The following is a 25,825-nucleotide window of genomic DNA, read 5'->3' as shown; positions in this document are numbered from 1 at the left end:
AAATAGACCTTAAAATAAAGAATATTATAAGAGACAAAGAAGGATATTACATAATGATCAAAGGATCAATCCAAGAAGAAGCTATAACAACTGCAAACATATATGCACCCAACATAGGATTGCCACAATATATAAGGCAACTGCTAACAACTTTAAAAGGAGAAATTGACAATAACACAATAATAGTGGGGGACTTTAACACCCCACTTACAGCAATGGACAGATCATCCAGACAGAAAATCAATAAGGAAACACATTCCTTAAATGATGCATTAGACCAGATGGACTTAATAGATATTTACAGAACATTACATCCCAAAGAAGCAGAATACACATTCCTCTCAAGTGCACACACAACATTCTCTAAGATCACATTTTGGGCTACAAATCAAGACTTGGTAAATTTAAGAAATTGAAATCATATCAGGAGTTCCTATTGTGGCTCAGCGGAAATGAACCTGACTAGTATCCATGACGATGTGGGTTCGATTCCTGGTCCCGCTGAGTGGGTTAAGGATCCACTTTTGCCACAAGTTGTGGTGCAGGTCATAAACAAACCTTGGATCTAACATTCCTATTGCTGTGGCAAAGGCTGGCAGCTGCAGCTGATTTGACTCCTAGCCTGGGAACTATCATATGCTGCACCTGCAGCCCCCCTCCTCCCCAAAAAAGAAAAAAAAGCATCTTTTCTGATTACAACCCTATGTGACTGGAAATCAACAAGAAAAAAACTGCAAAAAACACAAACAAGTGAAGGCTAAACAACCAATGAATCAATGAGTAAATCAAACAGAAAACCAAAAAATAGATAAAAACAAATGACAATAAAAACACAACAATCCAAAACCTATGGGATACAGCAAAAATAGTTCTAAGAGAGAAGTTTATAGCAATATAAGCCTACCTCAGGAAATAAGAAAAAGCTCAAATAAACAATCTAGCTTTATATCTCAAGCAGCTAGAGAAAGAAAAACAGACAAAACCAAAGTTAGCAGAAGGAAAGAAATCATAAAGATCACAGCAGAAGTAAATGAAATAGAAATGAAGAAAAGCATAGAAAAGATGAATGAAACTAAAAGCTGGTGCTTTGGAAGATCAACAAAATTGATAAATACTTAGCCAGACTCATCAAGAAAAAAAGAGGACTCAAATCAATAATATTAGAAATGAAAAAGGATAAGTTACAACAGACATCACAGAAATACAAAGAATCATGAGACTACTACAAGCAACTATACGCCAATAAAATGGACAATCTAAAAGAAATGGACAAATTCATAGAAAAGTACAACTCCCAAGACTAAATCAAGATAAAACAGAAAAGGAGTTCCCGTCGTGGCACAGTGGTTAACGAATCCGACTAGGAACCATGAGGTTGCGGGTTCGATCCCTGCCCTTGCTCAGTGGGTTAACGATCCAGTGTTGCCGTCAGCTGCAGTGTAGGTCACAGACGTGGCTCGGATCCCGTGTTGCTGTGGCTCTGGCACTGGCAGCTACAGCTCCGATTAGACCCCTAGACTGGGAACCTCCATATGCCATGGGAGCATCTCAAGAAATGGCAAAAAGACCAAAAAGAAAAAAAAAAAAGATGAAACAGAAAAGATGAATGAACCAATTGCAAGTACTAAAGTTGAAACTGTGATTTAAAAAATTCCAAGAATCAAAAGTCCAGGACCAGACGGCTTCACAAGCAAAGTCTATGAAACATTTATAGAAGGGTTAACACCTACCCTTCTGAAACTATTCCAAAACACTGCAGAGGAAGGAAGGCTCCCAAACTCATTCCATGAGGCCACCATCACCCTGATATCAAAACCAGACAAAGACTCCACAAAAAAAGAAAACTACAAGTCAATTTCACTGATGAACATAGATGCAAAAATCCTCAACAAAATACTAGCAAACCAAATTCAGCAATAAATTAAAAGGATTGTACACCATGATCAAGTGGGATTTATCCCAGAGATGCAAGGATTCTTCGATATCCACAATCAATCAGTGTGATACACCTGATTAAAAAAACTGAAGAATAAAAATGATATGATCCTCTCAGTGGATGCAGAAGAAGCTTTTGATAAAAACCAACACACATTTCTGATAAAAACCCTCCAGAAAGGTGTCACAGAGGGAAACTACCTCAACATAATATAGGCCATCTATGACAAACCCACAGTTAACAACATTCTCAATGGTGAAAATCTGAAAGCATTTCCACTGAGATCAGAAACAAGACAAGGATGTCTGCTCTCACCACTATTATTCAACATAGTTTTGTAAGTCCTAGCAACAACGATCAGAGAAGTAAAAGAAATAAAAGGAGTCCAAATTGGAAAGGAAGAAGTAAAACTATCACTGTTTGCAGATGATGATACTATACCTGGATAATCATAAAGATGCTACCAGAAAATTGTTAGAGTCCATCAATGATTTTTTTTTTTTTTTGTCTTTTTTAGGGTCACACCCATGGCATATGGAGATTCCCAGGCTAGGGGTATAATCAGAGCTGTAGCTGGCCAGCCTACACCAGAACTACAGCAACGTGGGATCCAAGCCGCAACTTTGACTTTCACCACAGCACACGGCAATGCCAGATCCTTAACCCACTAAGGAAGGCCAGGGATCGAACCCGCAACCTCATGGTTCCTAGTTGGATTCGTTAACCACTGAGCCACAACGGGAACTCCCATCAATGAATTTTGTAAAGTTGTAGGATACAAAATTAACACACAGAAATAGAATGCATTTCTATATACTAAAAATGAAAGATCAGAAAGAGAAGCTAGGGAAACAATCCCATTTACCATCGCATCAAAAAGAATAAAAATACCTAGGCATAAACCTACCTAAAGAGACCAAAGACCTGTACTATGAAAACTATAAGATGCTGATGAAAGAAATCAAAGATGATACAAACAGATGGAAATATATACCATGCTCTTGGATTGGAAGAATAAATACTACCAAAGGCAATCTATAGATTCAATGAAATCCCTATCTAACTATCAATGGCATTTTTCAGAGAACTAGAACAAAATATTTTAAAGTCTGTTTGGAAGTAAAACAGCCAAAGCCATTCTGAGAAAGAAGAATGGAAATGAGGAATCAGGCTCCCTGACTCAGACTATACTAAAAGCTACAGTCATCAAAACAGTATGGTACTCACACAAAAACAGAAATACAGATCAATGGAACAGAATAGAAAGCCCAGAATTAAATCCATGCACCTACAGTCAACTAATCTATGACAAAGGAGACAAAAATATACAATGGAGGAAACATAGTCCTTTCAATAAGTGGTGCTAGGGAAACTGGACAGCTACATGTAAAAACAAATATCTTAAGAATGAAATTAGAACATTCCCTAACACCATACACAAAAATAAACTCAAAACGGATTAAAGATCTGCATATAAGAGAGGATGCTATACAACTCTTAGAGGAAAACAGAGGCTGAACACTCTCAGACATAAACCACAGCAATATCTTCTCAGAGCCAGCCCTTAGAGTAATGACAATAAAAACAAAAATAAACAAATGGGACCTAGTTAAACTTAAAAGTTTTTGCACAGCAAAGAAAACCTTAAACAAAATGCAAAGCCAACTCACAGAATGGGAGAAAACATTTGCAAATGAAGCAACTGACAAGGGATTAATCTCCAAAATACATAATCAACTCCTGAAGCTCAATACCAAAAAAAAAAAACAAAAAAAAAAACAAAAAAAAAAAAAACAGAAACAAAAACAAAGAAGCTCATCAAAAATTGGGGAGTTCCCGTCATGACACAGCAGAAATGAATTCGACTAGGAACCATCAGGTTGCAGGTTCAATCCCTGGCCTTGCTCAGTGGGTTAAGGATCTGGCATTGCCATGAGCTGCCATGAGCAGACACGGCTTGGATCTGGAGTTGCTGTGGCTGTGGTGTAGGCCAGCACCTGTAGCTCCAATTTGACCCATAGCCTGGGAACCTCCACAGGCCGTGGGTGTGGCCCTAAAAAGACAAAAAGACCAAAAAAGGGGGGGGGGAACAGAAGATCTAAATAGACAATTCTCCAAATAAGACTTACAGATGGCAAAAAAAAACCCCACAAAAATACCATATGAAAAGATGTTCAACATCACTAATTATTAGAGAAATGCAAATCAAACCACTATGAGGTACTACCTTATACCAGCCAGAATGGCCATCATCAAAAAGTGTACAAACAATAAATGCTGGAGAGGGTGTGGAGAAAAGGGAACCCTCTTACACTGTTTGTGGGAATGTAAATTGGTGCAACCACTTTGGAAAAACTGTATGGAAATTCCTTAAAAAACTAAAAATAGAATTACCATTGATCCAGCAATCCTACTCCCAGGCATCTATCCAGAGAAAACCACAACTCAAAAAGATACAGGTACTGCAATGTTCATTGCAGCACTATATACAATAGCCAAAACATGGAAGCAACCTCAATGTCTAATGACAGAGGAGTGGATAAAGAAGCTATGGTACATATACACAATGGAATATTACACATCAATTAAAAAGGTTTGAATAAAGGCATTTGCGGCAACATGGATGGACCTAGAAATTATCATGCTAAGTGAAGTTGGTCAGTGAGACACGCATAATATGCTATCACTTGTATGTGGAATCTAAAAAAAGATACAATGAACTTCTCAGCAGAACAGAAGCTGACTCAAAGATTTGAAAAAGTTATGGTTACCAGAGGAGGCAGGTTGGAAGGGGAGGGATGGGCTTGGGGGCTTGGGATGGAAATGCTGTAAAAGTGGGTTGTGATGATCATTGTACAACTAAAAATGAAATTCGCTGAGTTTAAGAAAAAAAGAAAGGAACAAATTACAAGAAGAAAACTGGAAATCCACAAATACATGTAGATTAAATCTGCTACCAAACAATCAATAGGCCAAAGAAGAAATAAAAAGACAATTCAAAAAACTCTCTTTTTTTTGGCTGTACCCACAGCATATGGAAGTTCCTGGGCCAGGGATTGAAACCAAGTCGCAGGAGCAACCTGAGCCACCACAGAAATAATGCTGGATCCTTAATGCCCTGCATCACAACAGGAACTCATCAAAATAAAAATAAACGTCTCAAATAAAATGGAAATACAAAGTACAAAAATTTATGGGCCACACCAAAAGTAGTTCTAAGAGGAAAGTTCATAGCGATAAATACCTACGTTAAGAAACAAGGAGTTCCAGGAGTTCCCATCATGGTGCAGCGGAAATGAATCCAACTAGGAGCCATAAGGTTGTAGGTTCAATCTCTGGCCTCGCTCAGTGGGTTAAGGATCTGGTGTTGCTGTGGCTATGGTGTAGGCCAGCAGCTGTAGCTCCAATTCGACCCCTAGCCTGGGAACCTCCATATCTATATGCCGCAGGTGCAGCCCTGAAAAGACAAAAGACAAGGAAGGAAGGAAGGAGGAGTTTCACTGTGGCACAACGGGATCAACCACACCTTGGGAGCACTGGGACATAGGTTTGACCCCCCACCCCCCACAAAGTAGGTTAAGGATCCAGTGTTGCCAAAGCTGCAGCTAAGATTGCTAGGTCACAATTTCAGCTTGGATCTGCTCCCAGGATCTGTCCTGGGTACTCCATATGCCTCGGGGTGGTCAAAAAGTAGAAAAGAAAAGAAAAGAATAGTCCTTAAGCTCAGTCCTGCCTGGAGTTCTCATTGTGGTGCAGTGGAAACAAATCCGACTCGTATCCATGGGGATGCAGGTTTGATCCCTGGCCTCACTCTGTGGGTTAGAGATCCGGCATTGCCATGAGCTATGGTGCAGACTGCAGCTGGGAAGCTGAGCTCCAGTTTGACACCTAGCCTGGGAACTTCCATATGCTTCAGGTACAGCCTAAAAAGCAAAAAAGAAAGAAAAGAATGAAATGAAATGAGACTGCAGTTCCTATTGTGGCTCAGCAGTGACAAACCCAACTAGTATCCATGAAGATGCAGGTTCAAGCCCTGGCCTTGCTAAGTGGGTTAAATACTGGGCTTTGCTCTGAGCTGTGGTATAGATCACAGTATGGATCCTGCATCGCTGTGGCTGTGGTGTAGGCTGCTGCTCCAATTTGACCCCTACCTTTGAACTTCCATATGCCACACATATGATTATTTCAATATATGCAGAAAACGAATTTGACAAAATTCAACATCCATATTTTTTTTTCTTTTTTTTTGGCCACATCCACAGTATGTGTAAATTCCTGGGTCAGGGATCAAACCCATGCTTCAGTTGCAACCTGCTCTACAGCTGCTGCAATGCTGGATCTTTAACCTGCTGCACCACAGGGGAACTTCCTCAACATCTTTTTTTTTTTGTCTTTTGTCTTTTTAGGGCCACACCCGCAGCACATGGAGGTTCTCAGGCTAAGGGTCCAATCAGAGCTGTAGCAGCAGGCCTATACCACAGCCAAAGCAATGCAGAATCAGAGCTTCGTCTGCGATCTATACCACAGCTCACGGCAACGCCAGATCCTTAACCCACTGAGCAAGGCCAGAGATCGAACTTGCATCCTCATGGATACTAGTCAGGTTCGTTAACCACTGAGCCATCATGGGAACTCCAACATCCATTCTTGATAAAAACTCTCAACAGGAGTTCCCATCGTGGCCCAGTGGTAACAAATCTGACTAGGAACCAAGAGGTTGTGGGTTCTATCCCTGGCCTCACTCAGTGGATTAAGGATCTGGCGTTGCCGTGAGCTGTGGTGTAGGTCACAGACACAGCTCGAATCCCGTGTTGCTGTGGCTCTGGCGAAGGCCAGCAGCTACAGCTCTGATTAAACCCCTAGCCTGGGAACCTCCATATGCCACGGGTGTGGCCCTGGAAAAGACTAAAAGGAAAAAAAACAACAACACACCAACCCCCCTCCCCCAAAAAAACCCTCTCAACAAAGTGAGCATAGCGAGAACACACCTCAAACAATAAAGGTCATATATGACAGGCCCACAGCTAACATCACACTCAATGGTGAAAAACTGAAAGCTTTTCCTCTAAGATCAGGAGTAAGACAAAGATGCTCATTCTTGCCACTTTTATTTAGTACAGTACTGGGAGTCCTAACCAGAGCCATTAGGCAAGAAAAAGTAATAAAGGGCAACAAAATCAGAAAGGAAAAAGTAAAACTGTCTCTATTTTCAGATGATATTATATATAGGAAACCCTAAAGTTTGAAGACCTCACAAAAAAACTGTTAGAACCAACAAATTTAGTAAAGTTCAGGATAAAAATCAATATACAAAAATCAGCTATGTTTTTATACACTAATAACAAAGTATCAGGAAGAGAAATTAAGAAAACAGTCTTATTTGCAATTGCATTAAAATAACAAAATACCTAAAAATATATCTAATCAAGGAAGTGAAAGAACTATACACTGAAAACTCTAAGACACTGATGAAAGAAATGGAAGGAGTTTCCAATGTGGTGCAGGGGATTAAGGACCTGGTACTGTCTCTGTGGTGATGTAGGTTCAATACCCAACCCAGCACAGTGGGTTAAGGATTGGTGTTGCCACAGCTGTGGCATAAGTCACAGCTGTGGCTTAGATTCACTCTCTGACCAGGGGAATTCCATATGCCACAGGTGCCACCACAGAAAAAAATTAAAAAAAAAAAAAAAAGGAAACTGAAGTCACAAACAATGAAGAAGTCACAGAAAGATACTCTGTGCTAATGGACTAGAAGAATTAATATCATTAAAAGGTTCATACCACCCAAAGCCATCTACAGATTCAATGCAATTCCTATCAAAATTCCAATGGCATTTTTCACAGACATAAAACAACTAATTCTAAAATCTAACCCCAAATAGTCAAAACAATCCTGAGAAAGAAGAAAAAAGCTTCAGGCATCACAGTTCTTGATTTCAAACTATATTACAAAGCTACAGTATCAAAAGAGTATGGTATTGTCATTGGAAACACATAGATCAATGGAACAGAACAGAGTTAAGAGATCCCAGAAATAAACCCATAAATGTATGATAAATTAATTTACAACAAATGACAAATAATATATAATGGCAAAAAGATAGTCTCCTCAATAAATGGTGTTGGAAAAAGTGACAACCACATGCAAAACAATGAAACTGGACCCCCATCTTACACCATACACAAATATCAACTCAAAACGGATTAAACACTCGAATATAAGACCTGAAAGCATTAAACTCCTAGAAGAAAACATAGGGAGTAAGCTCCCTGACATCAGTTTTATCAGTATTTTTTTGGATTTGATAACAAAAGCAAAAATAAAAAAGTGGCACTATATCAAACTAAAAAGCTTCTGTGTAGCAAAGGAAATCATCAACAAAATGAAAAGGCAACCTACCAAATGGGACAAAATATTTGTAAATCATACATCTGACAAGAGGTTAATATCCAAAATATATAAAGAACTCATATAACTCAAGAGCAAAAAATTCTAAAAGAAAAAAACCTCCCAAATCCAAACCAAAACAAATACAAAACCCCAACCTTCCCCCCATAAAAAAACAATTTAATTAAAAAATGGGCAGAGGAGCTGAAGAGACATTTTCCAGTGTAGACATATGTAAAGCCAACAGGTGTATGAAAATATGCTCAGTTGTCACTGATCATTAGGGAAATGCAACTAAAAACCATAACAAGATATCACCTCACATGTTAGAATGTCATCATCAAAAAGACAGGAAGCACTGGCAAGGATTTGGAAAAAAGGGTACCCTTGCATCCTGTTGGTAAGAATGCAAATTAATGCAGCCACTATGGAAAATGGTATGGCAGTTTCTCAAAAAATTAAAATTATAACTACCATGTGATCCAGCAATTCCCCTGGGTATTGATGTGAAGGAAACAAAAACACTATCTTACATATCGAAAGCTCTATACACACCCATGTTCACAGCAGTGTTACTGACAATAGCCAAGACATGGAAACAAACTGTGTGTCCACTGACAGATGAGTAGATAAAGAAATTTTGGTGCATACATACACACACAAAATATTATTCAGCAATAAAAGAGAAGGAAATCCTGCCACTTGTGACACCATGTATGGGTATTGAAAGCATGATGCTTAGTGAAATAAGTCAGGTAGTAAGACAAATACTATATGATCTCCTTTATATGTAGAATCTAAACAAAACAAAAAATAATTCATAATACAGAGAACAAATTGCTGGCTGCCAGAGTATGGGGGTGGGGGGCAAAATGAGTGAAGGTGGTCAAAGTGTACAAACTTCCACATATAAAATAAATAAGGTCTAGGGATATAATGTGATCTATGGTGACTGCACTCAACAGCACTTTGCATCTGCAAGTTGCTAAGAGAATAAATCCTAAAAGTTCTCATCATAAGAAAAAATTCATAACTATGTGTGGTGATGGATGTTAATTAACTTATTGTGGTGATCATTTCCAATATATACATATTATGTTACAGACCTAAAACTAATACAATGTTATATGCCAATTACATCTCTATTTTAAAAAAGAATCCATAAAATAAATAAAAATCACTAGAGGACACACCAATGGTTCTATTAAACTAGAAGTTAATATTGTTACCTGGCTACCTTGGGCTGCTCATTCCAACAACAACAAAAAAAAGAGTCACTCGCCAGAGTGACTGAATTTGACTTTCAAAGAAGAAGTGGGGTCCCATGGCACAAAGAGGGTAAGGAGTAATAAGTCCTTTTTTCTTTTCTTTTTTGTTTCTGTTTATTGCCACATTCAGGGCATATGGAAAGCCCCATCTGGCCAGGGACTGAATCCCAGCCCTTGCTGTGACCTAGGCCGCAACTGCAGCAGTGCCCAGAATATTTAACCCACTGCCCAAGGCTGGAAATCCAGCCCACGCCTCTGTAGAAACCCAGGCCACTGCAGTCGGACTCTTAAACCATGTCACCACAGTGGGAACTCCAGTGGTATGTCTTGAATGCAGATCTGGTGGGGTACCTCTTAGAACTCCTGTGGTCTGGATGAATTTTACAATTGTTTCACTCTGATAAATTTAAAATTTACTGGGAGTTCTCACTGTGGCTCAGTGGAAATGACCCCAACTAGTATCCATTAGTATTTGGGTTCAACCCTTCGCCTCGCTCAATGGGTTAAGGATCCCTAGTTGCAGCTAGCTGTGGTGTACGTCGCAGACGGCTCAGATCGCACATTGCTGTGGCATAGATCAACAGCTGAAGCTCTGATTCCACCTCTAGCCCGGGAACTTCATTATGCAGCACCTGTGGCCCTAAAGGAGAGAAAAAAGAAAATTTACAAGGTTCTTTTGCCCAGGAGGAACTCACTGTAAATATAGGGTCAGAAATCTGAAAGAAAACAAAGCTATGTGTTTCTTAAGATTAGCGGTGTTTACTGTTGTTTACGTCTTCGCATATTCTTTTGTATGTGTAAGGGTAAAAACGAGATGGATATTCTGAAGTTGTGAGAATGCACCAATCAGTAAAACAGTTAACTGAAATTTAAGTCTCAAAAATAAGCAAGAAAAAAATTGAAATTTATGGAACGAAGCAAGGAAGGAGAGAGACTAGCTATGTGACTTCAGCATATTAACTAACATCTCTGAACCTGTTTACTAACACATGCTACTTAGGTAAGACAGGAGGTCAGAGAAAAGTCAGTTTTCTTCTAACCCAGGGTTTCTCAAGTTCGGCAATACTGAAATTTCAGGCCAGGTGATTTTTGTTGTTGTTGGGAGCTGCCGTGTGTTCTGTGCAACATTTTGCAGCGTGCCTGATCTATACCCACTTTTATCCTCTCATCTGGAGAGATGCCGCTAAAACCTGTTCCCTCCCCATCCCCGCTCCCCTAAGATTTGAGTTTGAAAATGTGCCACACATGGTCAACTGTCTCCTGGGAAATAAAATCGCGCAGCTGAGAACTAATGTCTTAACCCCACGTTCATCCAAAAAGGAGTTGAGCGAGAAATAAAACGCAGTCTGGGAGTAAGATGCAGGTGCCCCGCCTCACAGAGACTGGATTTGTGACTCAAAAAAAAACGGGATAAGAAGCTTCGAGCCTCCAGCACAAGTCCTAATCAATGAGTGGAGTGATTCTGAAGGGAAGGGGCAAATGCAGAGGGCAAGGGGCCGAGCCTCTGGCCTCTAAGAATCAAAGCAGCCCACACTAGTCACCACTTAGCTGACTCCGAGGCAAAATTATTTCCATAAAAGCCAAGACGCTGAGGCCGTGGGAAAAGCCTTAGGGAGCGCGGAGTACGAAGGAGTGAGCTCTGGATTCCTGCCCGGCGCCCGCGCCGGGCGGAGTCCCGGGAACGTCTTCGCTGCCGCCCCACGTGCTGACGCCGCCACAGGCCCCGCCCCCGCACTCGGGTTTCGCCCCTGGCCCCGCCCGCCGTCGCCTCCGCCGGCCTGCGCGCTGCCCTGCGTCAGCGGGCAGGGGCGGGCTGGAGGCGGTGGTGCTGCCACGTCCTGGCGGCTGCTCGCGCCGTGGCGGCTGAGCAAGCGACTGTAGCGCGCGCGGGAGGTAGAGGAGGTGGGGCTGGCGCTGAAGCCGGATCCGGATCCAGTGCTGTATACCCGGGTGGGTGAGAGTTCGACAAGGCCTGGAGAGGAGCGCCAACTGCGGCCCTCTACGGGTGAGGGGGCTGGGGGTCGGGGAGAGGGAGCGGGGCCGGGCTGGATGCCCTGGGTGCCGTCGTGGGCCTGCCTTCAGATTTATCAAACAGGTGGGACTGCTACCCCGAGCGAGGAGAGCTAGGCCTGGGCTAGGGCTCGGGGAGGTTCCGTTCGAGGAGCTGGGCATTGATCTTCGCCAGCTGGGTGTACATGGGGGCGTAGAGGGTAGTTTAGAGCAAGTTCAGCGGACACACGCCTGGAACAGGTTAGGGATGATGGCCAGTGGTCCGGCCATGCAGGGGGTGGCCCTTGGTAGGGCAAGAACGGAGACTTGGGTCTAAACTCTTTAGCATGGAGGATTGTGACAGCTATTCACAGTCTCTGTCGCCTTCGGTTTTGAGTGGGCACGAACGCCTGGGGCCCCCTTTTCCTTTTCGAGGAGCACCCCACAGCGGTCAGGAGCCACTTGAGGACATGATTCGGCTCCGAAGAACACCTCCTGGGCTGACTAAGTTGGGGTTTTCAATGTGCGAAAGACCGACATCCTTTGTCTCTTCCCGCGACTTCTACCCCTAGGAACACTGAGTACGGTGATTTCTGTTATGGGATGTAATGTTTATGTAAATTGAACTCTTAAAATTTCACACAAAATTGAAAGGCAATTCTAGTTTTATTAGGATATACACTCGTGAGTGAATCTTAGAAGGGATCTCAAGAAATCATTTTGATCAGTTTCATTAGGCAGGATTCACTGACATTTTTTAGAATAGAGGAGACAGCTACCTGTCTGGCACGATGATGTAAAGATTGGCTTCTACTGAGTATGGTGTTTGTAGAGCTCAAGGTGGGAGAACCACAGCAGAAGATTTAGTCCCAATTCACTCATTGGCTGTTACCTTGGAGTTAAGTCCTGAAAGTTCCACGTGCTCCAGCTTGCTCCAGGATAGACTGAGAATAATGCCTCTATTACAGAGGTCAGATAAACTATCAGAAAATACTTTTGAAAATTCTCACCTTAAGTGTAATAAATATAGCTATGTAATAAATATAGCCAGACCTATCAAAATGATCAGCGAATGGGGTGTTCTTTAGATTCAGAATTTAATCAAATTATTGAAATTGTTATAAAATGTATGTCGAGGAACCCCAGTCTCACACAGCACGAGGGCCCCCTGCCTGCTTTAACCCTATACTGAAGGAGTACAGCGATGCCCTCAAGAGCTCTTGAGATATCTAAAGGCAGTTTGGATTTGACCTCAGATTGTTTTTTAAATTTTTGTGTCAACTTTTGAAATCTTCATTCCCAGTATCTATAACTTGTTGCTCTCACTTGCTTGTTTCTAGCAACAGCTCCTCCCTATGTGTATATTCTAGTGTCCTGTAGAGGCTGAGAAACCAATGTTGCATTTGCTTCCAAAGAATGTTCAACTGACTGAAAACCTGAGCTGATCTTAGTAAAAATGAATTTGATGTATGGTTTTTGTGATATTACTTGTGGCAGTTTGGGAATCTTTCTTCTAGATTTTCTGAAATGTGACCTCCAGATAAGTGTTACACCATTCATTATTCATTCACTAGGCATTTATTGAGCTAAGGTTAGGCATATACGGGCCTTTAAATGCATGCTAACTTAGTGGTTAAACAGGAAAGGTTCTTGAGAAATACTTATAGGTTAGGGTTTACTTTTTAAAATTATCAAAAATCTTCGAAATAAGACCCCAATGATAATACTGAGATTCAGCTTCAAACAATTATGCAGTTCTATTTATTGAAATTTCCCAGTTTTGTGGTACCTAGGGGCACTCTAAGATGCTGAAAATTATTTCTTTTGTAAACCAAGTAAATCTACCTCTTTTTCTCTTTTTTAAAATCTTTTGAAATTTATTATCAAATCATGTTTTTTGTTTTTGTTTTTGTCTTTTTGCCATTTCTTGAACCGCTCCTGCGGCATATGGAGGTTCCCGGGCTAGGGGTCTAATCAGAGCTGTAGCCGCCAGCCTACGCCAGAGCCACAGCAACACAGGATCCGAGCCGCGTCTGTGACCTACACCACAGCTCACGGCAACACCGGATCGTTAACCCACTGAGCAAGGGCAGGGATCGAACCCGCAACCTCATGGTTCCTAGTCGGATTCGTTAACCACTGTGCCACAACGGGAACTCCTCAAATCATGTTTTAACTTGTCCAGCATATTAATTGGGCACTAGCAGAATTTTAGTATATGGGGACAGAGTAAGATAAAAGAAGGTAACCTTAAGTATGGCTGTGTTTTGTAAAATAACTCATATAAGCATTTTGATACTAATTTCTGATTGACATAAGAATATTGACTCTTATTTCTATCCAGAATGCTTTAAGTATTTTTGACAAGCCTGAAATTCTTATTTTCCAAATATAGGTTATAAGTGCTGCTTTGACTGAATTTAACTCTTATACAGTAGAGAATTCACCTTCACTACTGCATCTTCAATACTAAAGAGTTTCAGAGCCTGGAGTCGTGCAAAAATGGCTGCAAAATTTGTGGCATCCCATGAAAAATGAAAATACAGGACTCTGTTTAAAAATTATTAAGAATTTCTAGACAGTGACAGCAGAGAATTAACCAAGTCTGGGGCCATGTGCAGCTGCACAGTCCAGGGCCCTTGAAGCTGGCCCTGCTGCCTGCTTGTGAGCCCTCCCTATTCCTTATTGGCTCTGTTGTCTTGAGTAAGTTACTGTGCCTGCTTTCTAGGCTGTAAAATAGGGGTAATAATGATAGATCTTTCATTGTATTTTCATTCTAATAAATATTAGCCAGAGTCATTTATGTTTACAATCATTCATGAAATAGGACCATCTGGTTAAAGAAAAGCACAGGAAAATATTAGTATTCACTGTTGAAAATTCATTATTAAAGGCTTCATAATCCTAATTCTCCTATGTACCTCTCCCCTCTCAAATATTATTAGGCACATTTCATTGTAAACTCAGGTGACTTTATAAGAAAAAGACTTTTAACTTTCTGGTTAACTTTTCATTATCTTAATGTACATCTCAACTACTTTTTGAGCTTTCTTTAAACTTTATAGTTGTAATTGTATGTTAAATAGCATGAACATGAAAATGTTTAAATGGTGTATTGCCTTGAGAAGCATAAATTTTTAATACTTTCTGACTTCTGCAGTTAATGTGCATATTTTACCTTATTGATAAGTAAATTTAAGCTGTTTATCTGCATATCTGAAAAAAAAAATGCTGTTACCTATCTTTCCCAAAATCCTCAGGGACTCAATTTATCAGGGACAAACGCTAAAGTGCAGGCACTAAAATTAATCTATACAAATGGACTATAAGCTTATTAAATTTAATCTGAATGGATTGTTTTAATCATCACAATTTATTTCCTTTCCTCTATGTTCATAGAAACAGGTATAGTGTTTATAACATAACATGATCTGAGTCCTTTTTTGAGGGAAAGAAAACAAACCTCTGGACATTCTACGTAATAAACCATTATTTTTTAAGTTCCGTTTTTCCTTTCTAGAATGCTAACTTTCAGTTTAACATAAACATAATAACCTTTTTGTAGCCCCTGTACCCAGCACAGTGCCTGACTCATGAAAGTTAACAAAAATTCATAAAAATGAATCTTAAATGAGTTGCTAACTAAAGTATATCTTGTCAAGCACCTGCAGTGTGTCAGGCACTGTTAGGTGCTTTTATTCAGTAATTCATTTCTTCCTTCCAGTAATTTCACCTACATTTGATAAACGAGGAAACAGATTCTCACTTTAACTTCCTTAGCCAGGATCACAAGTTTGACATTTGAACACCATGCTATTTCCATGCCTACATTTCAATCCTGGCTCACTAAATTTTGTGTCCCTTGGGCAGGTTTCTTTACACATGCATTTCCTCATCTGTTAAAATAGAGATAATAATCATCCCTACCCTGGAGGATTGTTACAGTAATGAATTAGTAATGTGTAAAGTTCTTTGAACAATGCCTGGGTAGTAAGTCCTGAACAAATGTTAACTTCTATGTAATACCCCACACTACCTTCCCGAATCCCGTGCTATACTGCAGCATTACCTATATAGTTATATTGGGTTATATAGGCAGTTTAATCTTTAAAGGAAAGTAAAGGATAGTTCCCCTTAAGCATGTTGTGACTTATAAAATAGGGTACATTTGGGAGTTGGGTTATTGAGGAAATTGCTCTGTTATTAAGTGGCCTTTAATTTTTCATATATTTCTTTATTTTATGGTAGTGTGTTATGGATATATATCTTCTAAATTCTGTTTCAAAGAAAAATTAGAGGAAGGTATCAAATAGAATGCAGTTGACCCTTAACAATCTAGGTTTGAACTGTGAGGATCACTGCAGTACTACACAACCCAAGGTTGGTTGAATCCACATATTTAACAGAACTGTGGATAAACAGGGGTCTGACTGTAGTTACACATGGATTTTTTACTTCACATTTTTGACTGTGTGGAGGGTGGGCACCCTAAACGCCTGTGCTGTTCAAGGGTCAACTGGGATTTCTTTAACTGGCTATGTGCTTAGAAATGAAAGTTTGGAGTTGCCTGTAAAGTCTCCTCATAATGTTGGGAAGACTGTTTCTTCTAGCAACTCTGTCCTGCAGAAGTGTGCCCCCCCCCCCCCCGACCCTGACCTGTTTTTATGCTTTTGTGTTTTTCTATCATTGTATCTTTTATTTAGTCTGTTTTATTAGACCACACCTAGTAAGAACTTGACCATTTTTGACAAAAGAGAAAAATACCATAACTGATCATTTTCCAATAGCATGGAAAACACTGGCAATTCTTGTTTAGATGCAGCTAAGAAACTTACTGATTTTTAGAAAAACTGCTGTAAAAACAAAATCCAGTAGATACTCTTAAATGTGATTCTGTCATAGCTGAGACCATATATTCCAATGAATGCAGAGAATCTTCTGTTCATGGTTCATATTAAAGAAAAAAGTTACATGCCTGATAAGTCTACCTTAGTATCAAATTATTCCTTAGCCTAACAATAAAGTCCAATAATGTAAGAAAAACAAAACAAAACAAAACTAAGAGCGCATGAAAAGTCAGCTATTTACAGCACTACAGTGAACCATAGGAAGAAAATTTTTACAAGTCCTATTAGAAAATGGAGTTTTGGAGTTCCCGTCATGGCGCAGTGGTTAACGAATCAGACTAGGGAAAACATGAGGTTGCGGGTTCGATCCCTGGCCTTGTTCAGTGGCTTAAGGATCCGGAGTTGCCCTGAGCTGTGGTGTAGGTTGCAGACTCGGCTTGGATCCCACGTTGCTGTGGCTCTGGTGTAGACCGGTGGCTACAGCTCCGATTAGATCCCTAGCCTGGGAACCTCCATATGCCGTGAGAGCGGCCCTAAAAAAGGCAAACAAACAAACAAAAAAAACCAAAAAAAAAAAAAAAAAAAAAGAAAAGAAAATGGAGTTTTAAAGTTTAAAACTTCTAAATTTAGTCACTCATTTACTGTCTGATAGAATTTGTGAATTTTCTATATATCTGTAACTGTGGCATTTGATTTTTAGATTCAGGATAGGCTAAAATAAAATCTTGCCTACCTGTTAAAGAATTTTTCTAGTTGTATTAATTTTTTTAACAAATTAACATTCTTGCCAATCATAACAATTTTCCTTATATTAAAAAATGTTTAACATTCAAATTTTTATTTTAGACCTTACTGCAACGATGAAACCTGATGAAACTCCTCTCTTTGACCCAAGTCTACTCAAAGAAGTGGACTGGAGTCAGAATACAGCTACATTTTCTCCAGCCATTTCCCCAACACATCCTGGAGAAGGTTTGGTTTTGAGGCCTCTTTGTACTGCTGATTTAAATAGAGGTATGGACTTACTTAGTTTACAAATTCTGGTTAGACTTACAGCAATAGCATTCTGTTTTCTCCATAAACATGAGTCTGATAACTTTTAAAAATACTATTTGACTTGTATATTATTTTTAATGCTTAATTTTTGAAGTGGCTGAGAACTCAGTTCCATTGTGTACATTTCATGGTTAAAACCAGATATTACTCTGAAGTATTTCAAATGACTTAAGTACAACAGTGCTCCTTCCTAATTAAGAAACCAAAAAGGAGTTCCTATCGTGGCTCAGTGGTTAAGGAATCCTACCAGGAACCATGAGGTTGCAGTTTCAATCTCTGGCCTCGCTCAGTGGGTTGAGGATCTGGCGTTGCCATGTGCTGTGGTATTGGTCACAGATGCAGCTCAGATCCCGTGTTGCTGTGGCTCTGATGTAGGCTGGCAGCTACAGCTCCGATTAGACCCCTAACCTGGGAACCTCCATGTGCCACAGGTGCAGCCCTAGAAAAGACCAAAAAAAAAAAAAAAAAGCCAAAAAGGGAAAATTATCATGTGTGATGACACATACGGAAGAATTTCCTTTAAGAAGCGAGATGGGGAATGTGGATGGAGATAATTTAATTTATCTTACATAAGTTGCAAAAAGTGTTGTCTATATGTATTTTTTTAACATCACATTCTCCAAAATGATTTCCTTAAATTTCAGGAGTCAAAAATCAACTTTTTACAGTTTTCTTTTTGGTAAGAAATCTGAAGAAACTATTTTGGTCAAATTAATTACTGAGTATATAGAAGTTAAGATTCTCAAAGTTCTAGGAGTTCTCGTCATGGCTCAGCAGTTAGGGAACCTGACTAACATCCATGAGGACGTGGGTTCCATCCCTGGCCTTGCTCAGTGGGTTAAGGATCTGGCGTTGCCACAATCTTTGGTGTAGGTCGCAGGTGGGGCTCAGGTCCTACGTTGCTGTGGCTCTGGCGTAGGCCGGCTGCTACAGCTCTGATTAGACCCCTAGCCTGGGAACCTCCATATGCTGTGGGTGCAGCCCTAAAAAGACAAAAAGATCAAAAAAAAAAAAAAAAAAAACCCTCGAAGTTCTAAAATGTGCTGTTGGGAGTTGCCTGGTGGTCTAGTAGTTAGGATTAGGCACCTTCACTGCTGCAACCCAGGTTCAATTCCTGGTCTGGGAACTAAGATCCACTTCAAGCCGCTGCATGCTGTGGCCGAAAAAAAAAATTTAACAATGTTATCTTTTATTTTACAAATAATATATTTGTTCAGAATGAGAATCTTGTATTTTTAAGTAAAACCAAGGCACATGTTTGGGAAAACTTGGCATCCCATGTACTGAATCTAATGCAGATTACATTGAAAACTGTACATGCTGGTTCTGTAAATATTGAATATTAAAGTAAGGTCAGTACTATTTCAAAAATCTCATGCAGGCAAAAACATTGGAAAACTTGTTTTATGTAGTGATTATAGAAAGAATAGTGGGTTTCATTTAATCTTTAAAATACCAATTTTAAATGGTCAATGCATAAAATTTTGAAAAAACTGCCATTAATCCCACCAGCTTGACATACTGCTTCTTTTGAAATATATTTCATTTGCTCTTCTCACAACTTGAAATCTGTTTTTCAAAACTAGGTTTTTTTAAGGTACTAGGTCAGCTGACAGAGACTGGAGTTGTTAACCCGGAACAATTTATGAGTAAGTAATACAGCCTCTTTTTCCTGAATGAAAAGAAATAAGGGGAAAGATTTTATTTTTGTTTACAGCTCTGTTCATTGTCTGTGTTTTTGTTCAACTAGCTGGAAATTATTCAAATAATAAATAAGCTATTTTCTTATTTAAATGTTTAGTGCAGCTAAACTATTCTGAAATCTAAATGTAGCAACTACCATGTTTTACAAAATATGTGGCTAGTTTTTTTTGGTTTGTGTTTTTTTTTTTTTTTTTTTTTTTTGGTTTTTTAGGGTTGCACCGTGGCATATGAAGTTCCTGAGCTAGGGGTCAACTTGGAGCTGCAGCTGCCGCCCTACACCACAGCCACAGCAATGCCAGATCCAAGCCACGTCTGTGACCTACACCACAGCTTGTGGTAATGCCTGATCCTTAACCCACTGAATGAGGCCAGGGATCGAAAACTCGCATCCTCATAGATACTGGTCGGGTTCATTATTGCTGAGCCACAACAGGAACTCTTGTACCTGGCTACTGTTAGTTAATTACTGTAGCATAGAACCTGGGTAGCAGCTCTAGAGATTGTTTTTTATTGTAGTATTTTCCTTTCATGTGGTTAGGTTATTTCACTGAAATTTCATCACCTAATCAAAAATGTAGGATACATTTATTTCTTGCTTTACTCATATTGAATTTTAGCGTTGGCAGGTATCTTTTAATTCATCCCTCACTTTTTACACATGTGAAAGAATGGAACTCTCTAGAGTTAGGTCCAATGACTTACCCAAGATCACAGATAGTTATTGGTTAGTAAAGAACTATAACCTTCCTGACTCCATCTAGTGCTCTGAACACTGTCTTCCTGTTTTCTCTAATTTGTTTATTTCCTTTGATAGGTAATTTTATTTTGTTCTCTGTATGACCCTCCTAAGATGAAGATCATTATTTTCTGATTCTCATTGTTTTTACTTCATTGAATTTATTTCTTCCTTCTCCAGACCCATTACTAGAATAAGATTGGGGCAATAAACAATATGTTTAGACTGTTAGGCTGTTTTTATTCCTGATTTCTTCTTTGTAGACGTATCAGATTAGATGAGAAATCATGTAATTTCATCACTGTAAGTACTAAAAATCAATTTGAGGGCAAAGTATTTATTCCATTTTTTGTTCCTATTTGTAGTGTGGCTTTGGGAAAATTACTAGGAAATGAGACTTTTTTTAAAATTTACTTCAGAGTACTTTCAAATCAAACAAAAATGATGATTTTATTTCTAAAACAGGTCATGTAATCATGAAACCCTTAAGATTATCATTGAAGGAAATCATGATGGGGAAAATTGAAAACTACTGTCAATTTTTGAAACCGAAAGACTAATAATTATAGAATGAGACACATAAACATTCTCTTGTTAAAATTTGCAGAGTTTTTTTCTATATATAAATGTCTTTTGAGAGTAAACATTAGAGAAATTCATTCATTAGTCAAAGAAATGGCAACATGTATATTTGTATTGTAAGTGCTGTTCATCTAAAATAGTTGTATTAATCTTTATTTTACTGTCAGATTTTTTTTAACATATGGACTATGCTCCAGTTGATACTGATTGATTATATTTGAACTACTGGGTCATTTTTAATAAATGATACTTTCTTTAGAAACAAAGTTGAAAGTTACTGTGGTAAATAGCTTTAAATATTCAGTAATCAAGTCCCCTAATTCTGTTATTTTTCTGGTACCTAATAAAGTTTAATGTCTACCACATAACACTGTTTTCCAATTTCTACAGAATCTTTTGAGCACATGAAGAAATCTGGGGACTATTATGTTACTGTTGTAGAAGATGTGACTTTAGGACAGATAGTTGCTACAGCAACTCTGATAATAGAACATAAATTCATCCATTCTTGTGCTAAGGTATGTGTTCACATACATGTTCATGAGTAAAATGGACATTTGTTTTCTAGCAAAACTGACTTTGTTTCCATTAGACAAATCTATTTTCCCACTGTTTTCTATTGTAAAATGAGCTATATATTTAATGGAATATTTTTGCTTCTTAGAAATCAGTCATTTTCCCATTGTCTTCTGAGAGTTATGAGAAGATCTATTAACAATTATGAATTATTTACTAAAAATTGTTCTGTAGTGTCTGAATTAGTATAGAGAAACTAAGTCAACACTGTGGAATTTGGCAGTAATGTTTGGAATCTCTAATGCTAATTTTTTTTTTCAAAAACAATACTTTGAATATTCTGCATTAACACAAATTCCCATCAGTTTCCCAGTAGTAGAGGGTTCAGAATACTGCATTCTCTTCTAATTATGACACATCTAATGCCTTGTAGTCCCTTCATTCCTAATAACTCATGTGAAATGATAAAATCTAGGTAATCCATGAGCATATGATAGAAACACTTGGAATGTCTTCAGTGAGGTATGAAATTTGGTGTGTTTCTGTATTAGAAATTAGTATGTTTGGATGTCTGCAATAAATTGCTATTAAGTAAGGAGTAGGATGATGGATATAGTACTTTCATGACAAGACTACATTTTGATGATGTGGATTCTGAGATCTCCTTTAAAATAATGGAATTGGAGGAGTTCCTGTTGTGGTCAGTGGAAGCGAACCCCATTAGTATCCATGAGGATGTGGGTTTGATCCCTGGCCTTGCTCAGGGGTTAAGTAAGGATCTGGCATTGGTGCAAGCTGTGGTGTAGGTCTCAGACAGAGCTTAGATCCCACATTGCTGTGGCTGTGGTGTAGGCTGGCAGCTGTAGCTCTGATTCGGCCCCTAGCCTGGGAACTACCATATGCCAGAGGTTAATAATAATAATAATAATAATAATAATGGAGTGGAAAGGTTTAGGATATCCAAAAAAGATCAGGCCACAAATTAACTCTTGGTATTATTTCTTCTATAATAAGTTAAAATTTTTGCATTTTGTAAAGTTCAGGTTTACAAAACATTTATTTTTATCAATGAATTCTTACTTGTTGATTTAGCTAAAAACAAAACTACATGCTTAGTCCTTTAAATAATGTAAATATTTTCAGAGAGGAAGAGTAGAAGATGTTGTTGTTAGTGATGAATGCAGAGGAAAGCAGCTTGGCAAATTGTAAGTAGGCAGAAACAAGGTAACCCTGCATAAATGAGATACTCTGTTTCTTGGCAAAATACTTATTAAAAAATGTTTTCCTGTTTGAAGTTCTTTTTAGGCATCATTAATTATGAATTCATTCTCATTCCATAGCTTAGGCTGAATTTAATGAAGAAAATCGTAGTATTTTTATATAGTTTTTACCATAAAGTTGGAAATTCAAAGTATACTATTGAAATAGCAACCCCCTAAAGCTATTAACTCTTAGTAATACTGTCATAGTAGTAGCAAACAAACTTTTGGTGAGTCAGAATTTGTCCATTTCTCTGTCATATTTAAAACAAAGGACATGTTCTTAGTCATGAAAGTTTTAGAGCCATGTGATGAAATAGCCTTAACTGCAAAATCCTTTATAATTTTATCTGAATGTAAATTTCATAGGTTTATTTCCTATTTTATAAAATAGAACTTGCTACTTAACATTATCTTTTCTGAATTTTAAGGAATCACTCAAATATTACGCATGTGCTACATGCCAGACACTATTCAGAGTATTTGTTATATTTCAGTGAATCAAACAGACCAATTTCTGATATTTCTAGTTCACTTAACTTAATCATACCTTTCATAATGGTGTAACTTCAGGATGTTCTATCTTCAGAATAAGATGTTTTAATCTATGCAACATGAGAAAACCCTTTAGGCAAATTTTTGTAGGTCTTCTCTAGTTTTTTCTCCTAAGGCAGTTAGAAACAGTTCTTACAATGGGTTTGGAGTCCTTAAGAATTTATAAAGATGTATACACTTTTTTACTTTGTTTCCACTTTCATATTAATTAGACCAATTCAGAGTTAACCTGATACATTCTTTCACAAATCTAACAATAAAGAACAAAGTAATTATTTATCCATTTTATATGGGAATGTTGCTTATTCTTAAGTAGTTTCAATAGATTTAACAACAAAGATTAATTTTGGCCATAATTTTTTAAAACATGCCAGTCTTTGGTATTAAAAATTTTAAAGCCTATTTTTAAAAAGGGTTTAGGGTGAGTTTAGTATTTGCCCTATTTATTAATGGGCTGGAGATTACTAAAGTATATTTGAGACAAAATAAAATGGTTTGGGTGATTCAAATTTTATCCATTATAATTTGAATATTTAAATGAATATAGTGGGAAAGGCCATGATCTAAACCTATTTCAAATATAAACTTGAAGTTTTATGTAATATTCATATTGTTACTAAAAATCATTTTTATTAACAAATGTTCTGTGCCTCCCCCCCTTTTTTTTTTAATTTCAGGTTATTATCAACCCTTACTTTGCTAAGCAAGAAACTGAACTGTTATAAGATTACCCTTGAATGTCTACCACAAAATGTTGGCTTCTACAAAAAGTTTGGATATACAGTATCTGAAGAAAACTACATGTGTAGGAGGTTTCTAAAGTAGAAATCTTTTAAGAAAGACATTTGTTAAAGGAGCTAGTTTAACAAGGTTATATATTCTCTTCCTGGGGTATAAAATATTTTGTTGCTGCCAACTCAGTGACCTCCATAAATACTGGATTGAGAAAAATATTGTAATACACAAGTATAATGACAGATTACTTTGGGCTGGTGGGACATGCTGTGAGTTTAGATTACAAATGCATATTATAAAGGGGATGATTTTTAACCAAAGGAGTATATTTTTAACTTGAATCTTTTCTTGCATTGTATTTTTCTAAAGTTTGGCTTCATTTCTTAGTAGTCAGAGTATAGGTAGTAAGGAGTTATGTGTCTGCTATCTGTACTGCTTGTTAAAAATAACATACAATGAATAAGGCTATTTATTATCACATTCATAAAATTAATACTTTTGTTTCAAAGAAATATATTTAAATACCAATTAGGGCTATATCATTTCACATATACTACATGAAATTGGATGTTAGATATATTATAACTAATGTAGGACAGACCAACATTTGTCAATCTTAGTATCATACCGACAAACAACCTGGTCAGCCTTTAAAAGAAGTAAAATAAAAATTAACATAAAAAATGTGACGATTTAAATGTACATCTGAAAGCTGATGTAAATCTAGTGTAGCTAAAGTACCATCTGTCTCGTACCATGTGAAAAACAATAATTACTCATTTGTTTAAAATATCTAAGAAGTACTTTTTAACAGTAAATTAGTAAATTCTGGCACATTATGTATTTCTAACCTGATTTCTCATCTTCCCATGGGTGTGTGAAGCCCCTCTTCTGAGTAACATTTTTATGAAGAAGAGATTACAAAATTGAGTGGAATATTTTAAAATGTATCATACTACTTTTATTACATTCTAAAAATGTTGATGGAAGCTTTTCTATTTAATGTGATTATAATGGTACTATTATTCTGGTCACTCCTGTTTGATTTTATTTATTTTAATTATTTTTTAAGTTGAAATAAGAATTAGACACTTTATTAATGGTTCTAATCTTTTGCATTCCATGTTACATTAAACCTGTTCATGTAATAGTCTTTTGTTAGAACCCTAATGTTGTCTGTGTTTTTCTTGAGTTGTCTATTGAACTGTTCAAGTCATGGTTCATAAAATTGTAGTTTTGTGTACTCTTTGTGAAAGGAGCTTAGAGGAGTTGCCTCAAGGCTCAGAGAGTTAAGGATCCAGTGTTGTCACTACTGAGGCTATGGTTACAGCTGTGACACAGGATCAGTAACTGGCCCAGGGACCTTCTGTATGCTGCAGACACAGCCAAAAACCAAAGCAAAATAAAATGGAACTAGAAAGTAAAGACCACCTGTTTCTCTTCCCTTTGACTCAGCTACACCTACCTCAACTAGATTTCAGATTTCCCTCCATGCAGTAGAGCTAGTTTGCTTTCTAAAACAACAGAAATTCTTCAACAGTAGAGAGCACACTACTTATCTGCTGATGACTTAGGCAGATGCATTGATCTGTTCCCTAGTAAAAGCAACAGAGCTAGTTTTGCTTTTTCAGGAGTCCTACAACCTTGGTAACAGTAGCTTTATTAGGTACATTCTAGTAATTAAAAGCCCATGTTTTAAAAAATAAACCTGGAGTTCCCCTTGTGGCTAAACAGTTTATGAACCCAACTAGTATCCACGAGGACACAGGTTCAATCCCTGACCTTGCTCAGTGGGTTAAGGATTCAGCACTGCCATGAGCTGTGATGCAGGTCACAGACGCAGCTCAGATGACATGGCTGGTGGCTGTGGCCAGGAGCTACAGCTCTGGTTTGATCCGCAACTTTGTGGTTCCTAGTCGGATTTGCTAACCACTGAGCCATGATGGGAACTCCAAAACTAAATGCTTAATTAGGAGTTCCTGTTGTGGCTCAGTGGTTAGCGGATCTGACTAGTATACATGAGGACTTGGGTTCGATCCCTGGCCTTGCTCAGTGGGTTAAGGGTCTGGCATTGCCGTGAACTGTGGTGTAGGTTGTAGACACAGCTCAGATCCAGCGCTGCTGTGGTGTAGGCCGGCAGCTACAGCTCCAATTCAACCCCTAGCCTGGAAACCTCCATGCGCCTTGGGTGTGACGCTACAAAGACAAAAAACAAAACAAAAAAATGCTTTATTACATTTCTTTTTCCTGA

The 25,825-nt window shown here is 38.2% G+C and overlaps 1 protein-coding gene and 1 long non-coding RNA gene across 13 annotated transcripts; one reads left to right on the top strand and one right to left on the bottom strand.

The window, feature by feature from the left end:
* The first annotated feature begins 11,399 nt into the window (after window positions 1-11,399).
* Window positions 11,400-24,999, top strand: GNPNAT1 (glucosamine-phosphate N-acetyltransferase 1). Of its 12 annotated transcripts, none has more exons than NM_001243376.1 (6): window positions 11,400-11,600; window positions 17,278-17,445; window positions 19,074-19,136; window positions 20,900-21,027; window positions 22,169-22,230; window positions 23,517-24,999. In NM_001243376.1, exons 2-6 carry the CDS (start codon window positions 17,292-17,294, stop codon window positions 23,662-23,664), a joined length of 555 nt encoding a protein of 184 aa, NP_001230305.1. In that variant the 5' UTR covers window positions 11,400-11,600; window positions 17,278-17,291; the 3' UTR covers window positions 23,665-24,999. The 12 variants fall into 12 exon arrangements, with proteins under 12 accessions (NP_001230305.1, XP_005660005.1, XP_084872931.1 ...); XM_005659948.4 differs by having other exon boundaries at window positions 11,412-11,545; window positions 23,517-24,744; XM_085016805.1 differs by having other exon boundaries at window positions 11,412-12,165; window positions 23,517-24,744.
* Window positions 12,098-17,447, bottom strand: LOC146406933 (uncharacterized). Its single transcript, XR_014819163.1, has 2 exons — window positions 16,942-17,447; window positions 12,098-13,519 (listed from the first exon to the last, which is right to left on the bottom strand). It is a non-coding gene; the product is annotated as an uncharacterized LOC146406933 (long non-coding RNA).
* Window positions 25,000-25,825: the final 826 nt, after the last annotated feature.

This window comes from Sus scrofa, chromosome 1 (genome assembly GCF_054392235.1).
Source record: "Sus scrofa isolate SSC_HxYL_T2T_F1_AM1 chromosome 1, Sscrofa_HxYL_maternal_Yorkshire_Landrace_v2.0, whole genome shotgun sequence".
In the NCBI taxonomy this organism is placed as follows: domain Eukaryota; kingdom Metazoa; phylum Chordata; class Mammalia; order Artiodactyla; family Suidae; genus Sus; species Sus scrofa.
The sequence above is the reverse complement of the archived record's forward strand: the minus strand, read 5'-3'. Positions and strand labels throughout refer to the sequence as shown.